The sequence below is a fragment of the Mandrillus leucophaeus genome, unplaced genomic scaffold (genome assembly GCF_000951045.1).
Source record: "Mandrillus leucophaeus isolate KB7577 unplaced genomic scaffold, Mleu.le_1.0 Scaffold1319, whole genome shotgun sequence".
In the NCBI taxonomy this organism is placed as follows: Eukaryota; Metazoa; Chordata; class Mammalia; order Primates; family Cercopithecidae; genus Mandrillus; species Mandrillus leucophaeus.
Window position 1 is genome coordinate 426475 of NW_012101276.1, and position 13589 is coordinate 440063.

At 36.5% G+C, this 13589-nt stretch overlaps 1 protein-coding gene across 1 annotated transcript in view; it reads left to right on the forward strand.

The window, feature by feature from the left end:
* The window catches only part of LOC105534221 (neogenin-like), a gene marked incomplete at its 3' end in the record, with an annotated part of 236871 nt that extends 224814 nt beyond the window's left edge, over positions 1-12057 (forward strand). Inside the window, exons 6-7 of the mRNA XM_011972905.1 lie at positions 10020-10174; positions 11937-12057. Coding sequence (XP_011828295.1) covers positions 10020-10174; positions 11937-12057 — 276 coding nt within the window. The remainder of the gene's footprint in view (positions 1-10019; positions 10175-11936) is intronic.
* Positions 12058-13589: the final 1532 nt, after the last annotated feature.

The window sequence follows — 13589 nt, forward strand, 5'->3', positions numbered from 1 at the left end:
AAAAAAAAAAAAAAAAAAAAAAGAAAAACTAGAATTAGCATTTGAACTAACAGTTCCTGTTCTGGGCATGTTACCAAACTGAACTTCGATCTGCCCACCCAGTGCAGCAAAGCTAAACGCTGACATTGGGATTGCAGCAAGAGAAACGGAGATGTTTATTGCAGGGCACCAAACAAGGAGAATTGGGTAACTCATGCTTAAGACCTGAACTCTCCAATGGCTTGCAAGCAAGGGTTTACAAAAGCAGGGGAAAATTTCAGGAATGTAGAAGTTACAGGCAAAATCATAAGGCAGTACATGGAGGTTATACATTGGTTTGGCCTAAAAAGGCAGGAAATCTTGAAGTGGGATTTACAGGTCGTAGGTGGATTTTCTGATTTGCAGTTCATTAAGGGAGAGAAGTTTTGTTTTAAAATTTGAGGGTCGGCAGAAAAGAATATTGGCTCTGGCTCATGGGTGTGACTTTTCCCAAGTCCCTCAGGAAGAACTTTAGGACAAAGATGTTCAGTCCTCAGTTCCCCCTTATCTGAGGTTTACATGCCAACAGATCCATTTGGTGGGGTTCAGGTTTCTGAAAAACAAGCCAGGGACATGTGTTAAGATGTTACCTTTAGTTTCTATAGGGAACCAAACATCCCACCACTCTAACTTCCTTGGCTATTGTTTTAAGCTGCTATTACCCTCTTGCTTATCAAGTTGCTCATTTGCTTCTCAGGGCCAGCTAGGTGCCTGGAACTTCTCTTGAAGGAACTCAAGATTTTCCTTTATTTCCATGCTGGGGGCGGGGGAGGCCCATAGGCCCCTCAAGGGTGCTCCATCTCAGGTGCATGTTCAAAAGAATTGAAAGTAGGGTCTCAGAAATATATTTCTACACCCGTATTCACAGCTACATTATTCACAATAACTGAAACATGGAAACAACCCAAGTGTACGATGATGAATGAATGGATAAGTTAGATGTTGTGTATACATACAATATTGAGACATCAAGCAAAGATTAAGTATGTTTAACATTGTTAAAGAAGTGGAGCCTATATTTAATAAAGGTTTTTGTGAATTTTTCAAAATAAAAGTTAATATATAGAGTACAGTTTTTCAAAGTTAAGAGCTTTCGACCCTAAGACTCCAAGTTTGAGGAATATTGCATTAGAATTAAATCATGTGATCACAGAGCTAACATGTAAACATGAGCACAAATGTTAGTGCTGAAACTTCATGTTCATTAAAATTTTACATCATCATAAACATTTAAAAGCAAAATTTAAAATTCATGCAGAAAGTCAGACACTCAAGAGTGGACTTAGGAGAAACAACACAAAACATCGAATCCTTAAGAAACTTGAGAATCCTTGAAAAAAATTCTGATATGCCTTAGCACCTATTATGGTGTAGGCCACTGGGATTTCGATAGTAAATAGGACAGTCAAGGGCTAAAAACAGGGAAAAGTGAGGGACTGTGTGTCAGGAAATGCTTCTTTAAGGAAATACTTTTTTTTTTTTTTTTGAGATGGAGTCTCCCTCTAGTGCCCAGGCTGGAGTGCAGTGGCACAGTCTGGACTCACTGCATCCTCTGCCTCCCAGTTGATTCTTCTGCCTCAGCCTCCCAAGTAACTGGGATTATAGGCATGCACAACAGCATCCGCCTAATTTTTGTATTTTTAGTAGAGATGGGGTGTCACCGTGTTGGCTAGGTTGGTCTTGAACTCCTGACCTCCAGTGATCCACCTGACTTGGCCTCCCAAAGTGCTAGAATTACAGGCATGAGCCACCATGCTGACGAAGAAGTACTTTTAATTAGGATCAGATGGCTGAGTGCCTGTTAACTAAATTGAGGGTTAGGGTAAGGAAAAAACAATGAGACTAGGGGCAAGGTTGGGATGAAAGGAGAGAAATATAATTTCATAGTCAAGTGGAAACATTGTTATATTATTATTTCAGTTATGATGTCACCTATTTCTCCTGGAGGTTAAGGAGAAGCCTATTCACCTTCATTGGAATGGGAAGCTTTCTCAAGAAATGTCGGAGGATTCAAATATATTCTTGCTTTGTTAGTTGAGTCAGTACCAATAGCAAATTTGTGATTAGACTGTCAAACAAAATTCTTGAAGGGATTTCACACTGTTATATGCTTGGTTTTTATTTGTTGGGTTTTTTTGTTTTTGTTTTTGTTTTTAACAATTTAAGATGTAAATTTGTGAATTACAGAAAAGAAGCAGTTTTAACATAAAATGGAAAAAATTTATTTCTTTCTCTGCTTACAGAGCTTAATAAGAATTTCAATCCATAAACCTTTAAAAGGAAACAATAGAAACTCCAACAATTCAGAGCTAATGTAAATGAAAACGGTTATCTTCCAAATCATAGCATAATAAAGTAACCTTGAAACATTGGCGTTGGCCCTATATTGTTTTCTATTTTAATTAAATGGCAATTTTCAGCATTATGTAACAGTGATGGAATTAAGTGATGTTTCTAGTAAAAGAATTTTGCAAGTATAATATATTTTAGTATTAAATTCTACTTGTACATTTAGCAATTAAAATTATTATTGAAATGATGATGGCATTTGAAAGGATAGGGAGCTGTCAAAGAGGATTTGAAGCTTAATTATCTCTTTGGTAACAAAATGCATAATCTTCCATTACAACACTTATTTTCTTATGGTAATTGACTCATTTGTTCTCTGGTTATCAATTTAACTTCCCAACCACAAACATCTGCTCTTACGTTGTGTTTAATTGGTGTGAATGCTATCTACAGAGTAGTTAAAATCCAGAGAACATTTTAAGGGCATTATTTTATAATTAATGAAAGGGAAAGTAATGATTAATTGAACATTGCTTATGATGGTTTTTTTTCTAATAGTCTGTGAAAGTCTGTTTACTAAAAATGCATACTGAAATTATCCCCCCCCTCTTTTTTTTTTGAAGAGGGTTTTGCTGTGTTTTCCAGAGTAATTACTTACTCTGCCCTAGGGGGAGCCTCAGTTCTTTCAGTTCTTTAGACTCAAGGAATATGTTAATTCCTTGGAAACATGGTACCTTAGTAGTTAAGAGTATAGGCTTTGAAGACAGAAAAAAATTAGTATGCTATCATTTATAATCTAAATAAGAGGAGTGGGGACAAATTGTGGGTGTGGGTATGTGCTTATAATTTTCATAATGGAATAATAAACTATAAATTTACCAATAGGGTAAAGGAGGAAATAGGATGAGAGAAACAGGGTTAGAAGGTATGTAGGTTTGTTTGAATATACCTTGTCTTTATAGATTTAAACATTTACAAAGTAGTTCCTGAAAATGGAAAGTAAAATGAAACAGGTGACTCCAAGGGTATATCCAGTTGGTAATATAGCCACACAAAAAGTTACAATTCTAAGTAAATTCTAAGTATGTGGAATTATAATTCCATATAAATTTAAAATTGTAATTGGACTATACTGTACCTAATGGGATTTACTCTAAGGACACAACTGCAAAAAATATTCAGTTGTTTTCTGTTATCATATTGTTGGTACAAATGTTTATTCTGAGACCATGGGTGTAGGATAAAGTAAATGAGTAATTATGTTAGTGTCATTGAGAACAGAGATTTTTGGCTTGAGAGAAAAATACAGATGTAAAATTAAGAAGATTCAGCTAACACCTACAGTCTTAGACTTAATTGGAAATATTAGTAGAAAATCATGATGAAGTTTATACTTAAAAAATACAGAATTGCTGACTTTGTCCACAAAAAGGGCCTCAGAGCAATGACCATAAACTGAAGACCAGTAGAGTTGTGTGAAAAAGGACTCAGGAGCTTTCACTGTGTTCAGGTTTTCTCCATTGGTCAAATATGGGATAGTTTAAGAATCAAAAGAATAATAACTTCAGTAAATTGAAACTAACCAAATATATCTTAAACTAAGGGCACTTAATACTTAAACGAAAAATCCTCAGCAATCACCTTTGGGAGAGAATATTAGAAAACCAGCTCATTGTTTTGAAAACGTAAGTGAAGGGGAAAGAATCAAGCATTTATTCTGCCCCTTTTCAAAGAACTGTCCTTTAGGATAACCAAATAATTGTGGGGTTATCCTAATAATTGAGGGGATATAATAGTAAGTAATGTAGGGGATATTTCTCTTTATAGAATGAGTAGAGTATTACTATTTTGCACTGCCTGATGGGCAGTGATAACCAAAGGCTGTTAACATCACCAAAAGACAGATAGACACACATGATGAACCTCCTGATAGATGCACATGGAACTGCCTATGAAGTAGTCTCGGGGGTGGGGAGGGGGGAAACCAGCCTGACTCCAGTCAAGGTTCTACATTTAACTGTGAGCTTTCAGAAATAACATGTTAAATACCACTATGGCAATGTAGTCACCAAAGACAGATTGCAGGGAAACCTTATATTACAAATGACTTGGTTTCTTAAACAAATTTCAAATAAAAGATAAAGAGGAATCTGCAGATACAAAAAAAAAAACCCATAAGAAACAAATTAACACCAGTGAATGCATCTTGTTTGCCCAATTTGAATAAAGTAGATCATTTTTAAGAACACAGAGGCCAGACGCAGTGACTCACGCCTGTAATCCTAGCACTTTGGGAGGCTGAGGTAGGAGGATCACTTGAGCCCAGGAGTTTGAGACTAGCCTCGGCAACATAGTGAGACCTCCTCTGTACAAAAAAATCAAAAAATTAGCTGGGTGTGGTAGTGTGTTCCTGTAGTCTCAGCTACTTGAGCGGCTGAGGCAGGAGGATTACTTGAGTCTGGGAAGTCTTGGCTGCAGTGAGCCATGATCACGCCACTGCACTCCAGTCTGGGCAACAGAGTGAGAACATTGACCAGTTCGTGAAATGTGAATACCAACTGAGTAATAGGTGATATTAAGAAATTATTATTGTTGTTACTGTTATTATTATTTGAGACAGAGTCTTGCTCTGTCACCCAGGCTGGAGTGCAGTGGCACAATCCTGGCTCGCTGCAACCTCCGCCTCCTGGGTGCAAGCGATTCTCCTGCCTCGGCCTCCTGAGTAGCTGGGACTACAGGCATGAGCCACCATGCCTGGCTAATTTTTGTATTTTTAATAGAGACAGGGTTTTGCGAAGTTGACCAGGCTAGTCTTGAACTCCTGACCTCAGGTGATCGCCCGCCTCAGCCCCACTAAATGCCAGGATTACAGGTGTGAGCCACCGCACCCGGCCAATAAATTATTTTAGATACCAGCCTGATAATGGTATGGTTATGTTTAGAAATGAGAGTTCTTGGCTTATAGAGGTACTCAAATATTTATATGTGAAATAATGTAATACCTGGAGTTTGCTTTCAAAATAATGTGTGTAGGGTAGAGGTTAGGAATGGAATGGATTAAGGCATAGATGAATCAGTATTGACCATGACTTGATAATTGTTGAATCAACATAATAGGTATGTGGGATTTATTCTATTCTCTTAAATAAAAAGTTTTTTAAAAAGAATATAGGTTTTGGAGTCAGACTGCCTAGGTTCAAAATCCAGATCTGTCACTGACTAAGCCTTATGCTATGGAGTTAGCTTCTCTGTATATTAGTGTCCTTGTCTATAAAATGGAAATAATATAATAATAACTACATAATAGAATTGTTGTGGGAACTAAATGGTTGTAAGTGGAAAGCACTTATGAATGTTAGTTTTGCTGTGTTAATTATCACACATCAAAGATATATGTTAAAGTTATAAATCATTGGCTAAAGATCTTAGTGTACTTAGGAATAGTCTAGTTGAATTCCTTATTTAGTAACCCAGGGGTTTGAAACCCACATTTAGTAAAATGTCCAGTGGTAGAACCAGAACTCAACTTTATGTCTCTTGACTCCTAGCCTTTACAACTGCTTTACAGTAAATCATTATCAAAGAATATCCAAGAATCAAAAGACAAAAGTTTTACAAATTTAGTTAAATGATATAATGACTTTTAATGGTAATTCATGAGTCAGGCAGCATCTCATCTAAAGAACAGAGATAAGCACTACACTGGGCAGGCAGAACAGTTCGTTTTCGCAGGGTAACTTGAGGAGTAACAAAGAAACAAAGTGGATTGGTTAACATCAGTTGCTTCAGATTACTTTCATTGTAAGGGTCAAAGCAGAAGGGACTTTCTTATGATGGCTAAAACTGTCCCATTTGGGGATTTGACACACACAGTCTCCTGATTTCTCAGAAGGTCACATAAATAACTGAGGTTCAGTTTGGTGATGTGCAACTTTAGCATGAGTGACTTCACTTTGGTTCAGTCTGTTTGATTTGATCTGTAGAGTAGAAGCTCAATCCGTATTAGTAGCCTCCCATAAATTTTATTTAACACAAGTAAGCTTAAGTAACCTTGTTCTAAATAGAAAGACTCACAATTGCAAACATGTTCAGTTTTCCTGCATCTAAAATGTATTGCAGTTCAGATGAAAACTCCAAGTTCTTGTTTGTCTGTTTACTTTGAGAAGGAACAGACAAACTTAACATAAGATGAGTCTAAATTTATCTGGGGGGTGGAACACTAAACAAACATGTTAGAAAAATTTTGAGGAAATAAAGGAAGAATATTTGTTCCACCGTATATTATAACATATTGCATAGTTATAATAATTTTATGATTCTGGCCCAGGAATAGACAGATGGATGAAACCAATTAGTGTCCTGAAATAAACCCCCAAGAGTACACAGATTTTAGTATTAAATCTTTCAAATCAGTCATTCTTTTTGGAATGACTGATCTTGCCACTTAGATACATGTAAAGCTGGATACTTAGTAAGTCTAGATTGTTTTGTAGAAATAGTAGAAGAAAATACAAGTGAATATTGTTATAGTACAGAAGAAGGGAAAGCCTTTGGAGTAAAAATAGTGAAATACAGATGCTAAAATGGAGAAGACTTATACATTTTACCATATGAAAACATAAAACTTTGTTACAATAGATGCCTTAAGTTCAAGACAGAAGAGGAAACAAATATTGGCAGCATGAAGACAAGGGGTTCATAGCTTACTGAATTAGTCAGGGCCCAGTTAGGAGCCAGAAACTATACTAGGCATTTTTGAACAGAGAAAATTTAATATAAAGAATTATTAATGGCCAGTCGTGGTGGCTCACACCTGTAATCCCAGCACTTTGGGAGGCCGAGGCAGGTGGATCACCTGAGGTCAGGGATTTGAGACCAGCCTGGCCAACGTGGTGAAACCTCGTCTCTACTAAAAATACAAAAATTAGCCAGGCATGGTGGTGCATGTCTGTAATCCCAACTACTTGGGAGGCTGAGGCACAAGAATCGTTTGAACCTGGGAGGCGGAGATTGCAGTGAGCCAGGATCATACCATTGCACTCCAGCCTGGACAATAGAGCAAGACTCCATATCAAAAAAAAAAAAAAAAGAATTATTAACTATTAAAATCTGCTTACTAAAAGGGGGCAAAATAGGACACTAAAGAATACAAAAATAGTAAATATAGGGATTAGCTATGACTACCTCTTGAGCTGAGGGAGAGAATCCGAAAATCAGGAAGACTATTGTTCAGACCTTGTTGGAGACAGTGTAGCTGCTGCCAAAGGACATAGCTATGGGCCAAAGCTGGGGCACAGGAAATCTCCTGCTGGGAGGCCTCAGAGCTGGTGTGCAGAAGACACCTGCTGGGGTGCTGTGGGCTGGACAGATGATAAGCAGAAAGTTGCCCACTGGGATGACATGAGTTGGAGCTGGCGTACAGGACCCTATCCAATGGGATGCAGTGTGTCAGAGCTGGTGCACAGAAAGCCACTTGCTGGAGTAAGCTAGAGAAACTTACAGGAGGGTGATCATTATTGGGTCTTTCACAATCAGCCTCACCATAGGAGCAAAAAGAAGAGCATCCTCCAATATGAAAATTAAGCCCATCACTCTGCTTTGCTGTGCAGTGTTTCCCCAGTGCTGTTAACAAAGCACCAGCTGACAAAAGTCCACATCCACTACTGCAAAGAAGGACAGATTTGGAGCTGAGAGCCTTGAAATAATAACTCTCATTATGCAAAAAGCTCTTATATATAGATGAGAAAATTATAACTACTCTAATTGGAAAAACGGCAGCATATTTATATACATAATTCACAAAAGAATAAATATAAATGGCTTGTCATTGTTTGAAAGAATCAAGTCAAATTCGCTATAATAGATTTCCCTGATTTCATCTTCTTGTACAGATTTATGTTTTCTGGATCTTCCATCACTGTGAATGTATGTTGTTTCTTAAGATTATACATGATTTCCCTCCTTGGGGGAGGTTCTGCTTGCCTGGGGTTCTACCTCCTCTCTGTACTGTTGTTCTTCATTTACCTAAGTTATATAGCTAGTTTAGATTTCTCTCCAGGGCCTGCTCTAGACAGTGCAATGGGCTAAAAAAGTTCTTTTTTAAAAAAGGAAAGGGAGATTGGAAAGGCGTAAATAAAACTGTCTCTACTCACAGACAAGCATGATTGTCTATGTAGATAATCCCCAAACTGTATTTACAGAAGCTGATACAACTCACAATGAGAGAATTTAGGATGGCCACAGGATAAAAGGTTAATACACATAAATCAATTTCATTCCTACATACTAGCAGAGAACAACTGGAAATTTTTAAAAATTTAAAGTACCACTTAGAATAGCATCAAAAATATTTGAAATTCCTAGATATTTATCTAACAGAGCATGAATGAGATTTGCTTACTGAAATCTGTAAAACATTTATGAAAGAAATCGGACTTAAATAGTGAGATAAACCTGTGTTCAGGGAAAAGAAGACAATATTTTTAAGATGTCAGGTTGCCGCAAATTCAACACAATCTCAATCAAAATCCCAGCAGGCTGGGCAGATTTTAGGTCAACTGTAAATAAAGCTGCTGTCGTTGCCATTGTTGTTGTTATTTCATAGAAGTAGCCTGCAATGGAGTTTTCTGCTTTGTGATGTAGGGAGTTCCTGTCATTCGCACTTTTCAAACACAGATCACTAAGACCCTTTGTCAAGGATGTCATATAGGAAATTACATCATTCAGTAGGATGCTGGACTAGATGATCTACTTCAGCCCTTCTAATTAAAAATATTGTGATCTATTATTTGTAAGTTAGCAATTTACAACTGTGGTACATGTGGAAAGGGAGCTACTGGAATATTCAGACTTTTTCAAATATAATTATCCTTTCTCCATCACCCTGGAAAACCATTGCATATAATGAGGGGTCTTAGTAATAGGAGTGTGTTGCACGAGTGAGCTGTTTAAGGACTCTAATGTGACATTTGTTTTACTTTTTGTTGTTGTTCTTATCAAGCTGACTGAAAAAGAAAGTTTTATCAATCTTTTCAACCTTTGAATTCTAATTATAGTGCTTAGAAAATTGTATAAATCTTAGGGAAGTAGTCTTTAATATTTATTTTTAGACATTTTTAATTTCTCCAATATAGTCAGCTTAGTAAATAGTGCCAAATAAGGAAACTCAGAAATTATCTTTTTTTTTTTTTTTTTTGAGACGGAGTCTCGCTCTGTCGCCCGGGCTGAAGTGCAGTGGCCGGATCTCAGCTCACTGCAAGCTCCGCCTCCCAGGTTTACGCCATTCTCCTGCCTCAGCCTCCCAAGTAACTGGGACTACAGGCGCCCGCCACCTCGCCCGGCTAGGTTTTTGTATTTTTTAGTAGAGACGGGGTTTCACCATGTTAGCTAGGATGGTCTCGATCTACTGACCTCGTGATCCGCCCGTCTCGGCCTCCCAAAGTGCTGGGATTACAGGCTTGAGCCACCGCGCCCGGCCAGAAATTATCTTTTAAAACAGTTAGTTGTACCAGCAAATCATTTTTTAGAGATAATTATGTTCCTAATATGTATTTTTGTTATATATGTATGTTATGCTTTTCCAAAAATATGTGGAAGTTTCAAATAATGAGTAAAAATCCTGTGGATTTTATGATTTAAAAAATTAGTTGAAATATGAATAGCTGCCTGGTTCTATTTTTATTAATGTCTTAATTTCCTTTTTTATTTTAAAGCTCAACCTGAATTCCTGAAGCAGCCTACTAATATATATGCTCATGAATCTATGGATATTGTATTTGAATGTGAAGTGACTGGAAAACCAACTCCAACTGTGAAGTGGGTCAAAAATGGGGATATGGTTATCCCAAGTGATTACTTTAAGATTGTAGTAAGTATTTCTCAAAGAAGTATATTTATTTCTGTAACCCTTTAGATATTTTTAAATGTAGTCACCAAGAGATCAGTTATGTTATATATACTAGTTTATGTACTGCAAGTGAAATAGAAAAATTCACATAGAATATATCTTCATTGGCTGATGAGAAAGCTGAGCCCAGAAATATTTTGGTAGCTTATGTAAGATCACATAGCAAGTCAGTGGCTTACCTAAGCCTAGAGTCTAGACTCTTACTTGAACACACTGGCACTCTGAAACACAGCTGTCACCATTTTCTGGCAGATGATTAGCACACACATGTGTGTGTGTATGTGTGTCCCCAGTTGTCTCCACAGCTCTCTGTTCAAGAAGCAGAAATCTTTCCACACTTCCCCTTGAAGTGTGAAAAGATGATCCTTTTGAAAAACATAATATGTAAGAATGCAACTGACTATACAAAGCTTAACCTAAATCATATACTGATGCCAGACCCTTCAAAATAAGGATGACCCAGTGTCAGACAATTGTTGTAACAATAGTTACAAAGATTCTTTTTTAAAAATGCGTTTAAAAAGTGTCAAATGTATTTAAGAACACTCAGCCATAATTGCTTTTACTATACTTTATATATAGCAAATGCTTTGTAGATATTACCTACCAATACTATCATCAATATCTAACATTTTAGTAATAGAATTATCCAGCTTTAGTAATAAAGATTAATGACATACCTTGAGATCTATACATGACATTCATAAAAATGATCAGAACTATAGTTGTTAAAGACATAATATCTCATTACAAATTTGTCATACAAGTAATTCATTCTTAGAAATATGCTTTCTGTTTTTGAAATGCATGATCTCCTGTTACAAAAAGTAATTCACAAGTATTTAACATTACAAAGCAATCTGTTATAGCTAAAATAGTCTTTTAAAAATCAATATTTGGAAACTTTAGAAAATTTTTAAACCATATTTATTATACCAATAACAATAGTTAAATAAATATATATATATATATATATATTTTAAGATGGGGTCTCACTCTGTCACCCTGGCTGGAACGCAGTGGTGTGATCATAGCTCACTGCAGCCTCAAACTCCTGGGCTTAAGCAATCCTCCTGCCAACCTGAGTAGCTGGAACTACAGGCACATAGTACCATGACCAGCCGATTTTGTATTTTTTATAGAGATGGAGTCTCACTGTGTTGCTCAGTCTGGTCTTCAGCTCCTGGGCTCAAGTGATCCTCCTGTCTCAGCCTCCCAAAGTGCTGGGATTACAGATGTGAGCCACTGCTTCTGGACCAATAATAATAGTTGACATTCATATAGTACTTTTTCATTTAAGGAAAGATCACATGGCTTCATTGAATTTACTGTAGTCTAATCTGTTAGAACTATTGATATTATAGTCTTAGGAAAAAATAATGCCTTAAATTCACAAATTGGACTTAACTATGGTCAGATGGTATTGTGTGCCAGATCTTTTTCCAAGCAAAGGTGTAAGTTTGCAAACAGTGAGAGTATGACTTTCCATGCGTTAAGTTCTTCATTGTGAATGACAGTACGTACTCTTCTATTCAGTTAAATTGGTACCTTGTCAATGCTTTAGTATGAGATTGAGTTAACAGGTACTTAGATGGATAATATGTAATAATTGAATCATAAAAACTTTACTTTTTTTTTCCTCTCCAAAAAGCGTAGTTTTGAGATTTTGATCTGGTATTTCTCAATTAAATCATGAAATTTTATTTATGCTTTTCTTCTTCAGAAGGAACATAATCTTCAAGTTTTGGGTCTGGTGAAATCAGATGAAGGGTTCTATCAGTGCATTGCTGAAAATGATGTTGGAAATGCACAAGCTGGAGCCCAACTGATAATCCTTGAACATGGTAAGAGGGGCTGAAGTAGTCAGATGATAGAGGCTGTGTGCTTGATGAACGAGCACCCGTCAGTCCAAATAACTCATGATTGATGACCCACTAGTAAAGGCCAATATGTGGCATAACTGAGAGAAAAAGAATAGCAGTCTGAATCATTTATATTACATAAAATTACCTAGAAGCACAATTTTGGATAATGTTGAAAAGAAATTTTTACTAAGAAAAGAAAAACTGAATATTATAGTGTTAATAAATTAATTTTTTAAAGAATTTAGTCATCTTAATCTCACAAATATATTTCTGTCCTATAAAGAAAAACTTCTTTTTTTCCCCAATTCTATGCACTTTTATTAACACACTTACAAAATATAACATTCAAACACTGAGGAAACTAAATAACTTTGGAAGCAGAGCTCGTTTTCTGCTTACATAGAAGTGACAATTCTGGGCTGTTGGCACAAAATAGCCAACACTCATAAAATCCTGACTACTATATATCAAACATAAGTTAAAATCATAGGCACAAGTTTATCAGATCCACATTTCTTAGAAAAACTTAGTATTTATTTTGCATTGAAATTTTTAGTTTTTCCAGAATACAATTAATTTACCTTTTCTGATTACCACCAAAAAACCAAGTTTATTATTTAAAAATTCAGATAACGATGAAAAGTATAAAGAAAAAAAAAATCCCTCCTGTATGTCAAATTAGGGAATCCACACTGGAATTTGAGCAGAGGTTTAATAGAAGGAATTAATGTTGATACTGGGATTGGAGTAACAAAAGTTTGACTAGTAAGAAGTAAAGAGAACTCTAGACAATGTAAGAATGGCAACTGTCAGGAGCAACTAGAACCCCTAGGTCTGAGATAGAGCCCTCAGGAAGAGGCCCCTCTTTTTAAGGTTGAGGTCCAGACCCTATTGGAGACAGTGTAACTTACTGGATGACAGAGAAGTTGATGTGGTGTTTAGCTCTCTAAACTTGCTCAAAATCTCCTTTCTGGAGGGTTAGGGAAAGCTGCTCACAGAGAGGTGTCTCACTGGAGGCATTCTGCTGCAAAACCACCCAGTGGATCAGGTGTAAGGGGGAAGCTGCGGGCTATAGGAGCCTGCCAGGGTAGTACACTAGAACCAGGAAGGAAACGCCTTTCTTCTGTACCGTATCTCCATTGCCTTCTTATTGATAAAGTTTAATACATATGCCAGCTGGCAAAGGAGAAGTATATAAAGGACGTGGCTCTGTTTCTGCAACATAGGCAATGAAATCACAATTTGGAGCTGAGAGGCAGTAAATTGATAACTGGTACACACTCCAGATCCTACCACCTGGATATACTGTGTATGGTTTTATAATTTCCTGTTTTCTTGCAACAGCATTGCTGTATACATCTTTCTATGCCAACAGTTGATCTGCATCAATATTGTTTATTATTAAATAGTATATATATATACACACACTCGGTTTTATATAACAGATTTTATATTGGTTAACATTTAGATTGTCACCTGTTTTTTCCTACTATAAACGATGTATTGAACTT